Genomic DNA, 2,171 nt, shown 5'->3' with positions numbered 1-2,171 from the left:
ATGTTGGCAGGGGTTCCAGCTTTTGGGCAGACAGGATAAGGCACTCCTCCGCGCCCTCAGTCTGCATGGGCCACGGGGGGCCTTCGGGGTCTCGCAGAGCTGGGGTCTGAAGACCTCAGTTAGGACCTCGGCGACCACAGGGAATGGATCAAGGCTTCCCTCTCTGGACTGTCTCTCTCACCTGCAGTTCCGGGACTGACCTGCCGCACCCTCCCCGCCCACATCCTCCCGTCCTGCCCGCCACATCCACAGGTAAGGAAGGCAAAGCCCCAGGGGCATCCTTCTGCCGGCCCATCCGCCCATCCGTGTGATGGTGAGTGAGCAGACAAATAAATGATGAGACAGTCGCATGCGAGTCTTCAGACGGTTAGAAAAACCCTCCCTCCAGTTCCTCACTCTTAACGACCCTAAAGGTGGCTGTGGGGCTTGCAGGAGAAGCAAACGCCTCTCCCAGCCTGCTGCCAGGCCGGCCCAGTTAATGGTTTACTGATGTGCTATAAATAGTGCGTATAAATAGGAAACCTGCATCGCTTCCCAAGAGTCGGAGGACTGGCCAGCCAGCCAGCCAGGCCTGGAAGGAGAGGTGTTCTGGGGCTGAGAAGGGGTTCCCACCAACCGGACGCCCTGCACGGGTACCCTAGACACCCCTTGACAAGAAGCCTCCCCCAGTGCCTGATGCTAAGAGCACTTGCCAGGGAGCACCTTGGGCAAAATGTCCTTTCAGCCAATACTCCTATACCCAGTCAATGGTGGAGACGGAGGAGCCTCAAAGACAGCTGCCCCAACTGCCCCCCGTCCCCAGGGGAAAGGGCCCAAGTGTTTCATATCCTGAGCTCATACCCTGGATCCCCGCCAGCTTTCTCCTAGGTGCCCTGCCCACTGCGTGTGGCGGCTCCCCTGGCAACACTCCCTGTTTCTGCAGACCCACGGGCCTTGTGGATAAAGAAGGTGCACACAGACTCCAGACGGTGCCGAGATTCTCTGGAAGGCTGCCTGAAATTCGGAGGTGTAGGGGCCACAGGAAAGTAAGAAATGGAATTCCCAGATGGTTCACACAGTGTGGACCAGAAAATGGAGTAGCCACCTCCAGCAAACCTTAGGAGGAAAAGCAGTGAGATACTGTGTCTAAGGGTTGGGTGGAATCCTGGTTTTTACCACCTGTGACCTTGGGCAAGTCACTTCACTTCCTCTGTGCTTTGGTTTACTCATCTGTAAAATGGGATGATAAATAGGACCTAAATAGTCAAAGCCATGGCTTTTCCAGGGGTCATGTACGGATGTAAGCCCTGGGCCATAAAGGAGGCTGAGTGCCAAAGAATTGGTGCCTTCAGACTGTAGTGTTGGAGAAGACTCTTGACAGTCCCTTGGACAGCAAAAAGATCAAACCAGTCAATCCTACAGGAAATCAACCCTGAATATTTCATTGGAAGGACTGATGCTGAAGCCGAAGCTCCAATACTTTATCCACCTGATGTGAAGAGTCCACTCAATGGAAAAGACCTTGATGCTGGGAAAGATTGAAGGCAAAGGGAGAAAGGGGCAGCAGAGGATGAGATGGTTAAATAGCATCACTGACTCAGTGGACACGAATTTGAGCAAACTCTGAAGACGGAGGACAGAGGAGCCTGGCATGACTTAGTGACTCATCAAGAACAACGACATCCCTGCCTCAGGGGTAGGTCCTATTCATTAAGGATTTTTTAAAGATTACGTACATCAATGGATATAAAGCACTTAGCATGCTGTCTAGAACATGACAGAACTTTCTGGACATGCTCCATCCCTGCGTTGTCCAATACAGTATAGTTGCCTTGTGGGGCTATTGAGTATGAAAGGTACCCTGTGAGGTTGAGGAACAGTATTTTAAATTTAATTTTACTTGATTTAAATGTAAATAGGCACATGAGGCTAGTAGTTCACACTGGACAGTGCCAGTCTGGAATACAGTAGGTGGCCAATAAATGCTCACTATGATTGCTATGGAGAAGGCAATGGCACCCCACTCCAGTACTCTTGCCTGGAGGATCCCATGGATGGAGGAGCCTGGTGGGCTGCAGTCCATGAGGTTGCTAGGAGTTGGACACAACTGAGTGACTTCACCTTCACTTTTCACTTTCATGCATTGGAGAAGGAAATGGCAACCCACTTCAGTGTTCTTGCCTGGAGAATCC

At 51.9% G+C, this 2,171-nt stretch overlaps 2 protein-coding genes across 3 annotated transcripts in view; one reads left to right on the top strand and one right to left on the bottom strand.

Annotated features, from left to right (window-relative positions):
- PIWIL3 (piwi-like RNA-mediated gene silencing 3) overlaps positions 1–2,171 on the top strand; it is a 60,546-nt gene that overhangs the window by 9,230 nt on the left and 49,145 nt on the right. Inside the window, exons 3-4 of the mRNA XM_010828848.1 lie at positions 188–252; positions 868–1,025. Coding sequence (XP_010827150.1) covers positions 188–252; positions 868–1,025 — 223 coding nt within the window. The remainder of the gene's footprint in view (positions 1–187; positions 253–867; positions 1,026–2,171) is intronic.
- The window catches only part of SGSM1 (small G protein signaling modulator 1), a 74,786-nt gene that overhangs the window by 63,003 nt on the left and 9,612 nt on the right, over positions 1–2,171 (bottom strand). The gene's annotated exons all lie outside the window — the stretch shown is intronic.

This window comes from Bison bison, unplaced genomic scaffold, assembly GCF_000754665.1.
Source record: "Bison bison bison isolate TAMUID 2011002044 unplaced genomic scaffold, Bison_UMD1.0 scf7180017864495, whole genome shotgun sequence".
In the NCBI taxonomy this organism is placed as follows: Eukaryota; Metazoa; Chordata; class Mammalia; order Artiodactyla; family Bovidae; genus Bison; species Bison bison.
Note: the sequence above shows the minus strand (reverse complement) of the source record. Positions and strands in the feature narration are given on the sequence as shown.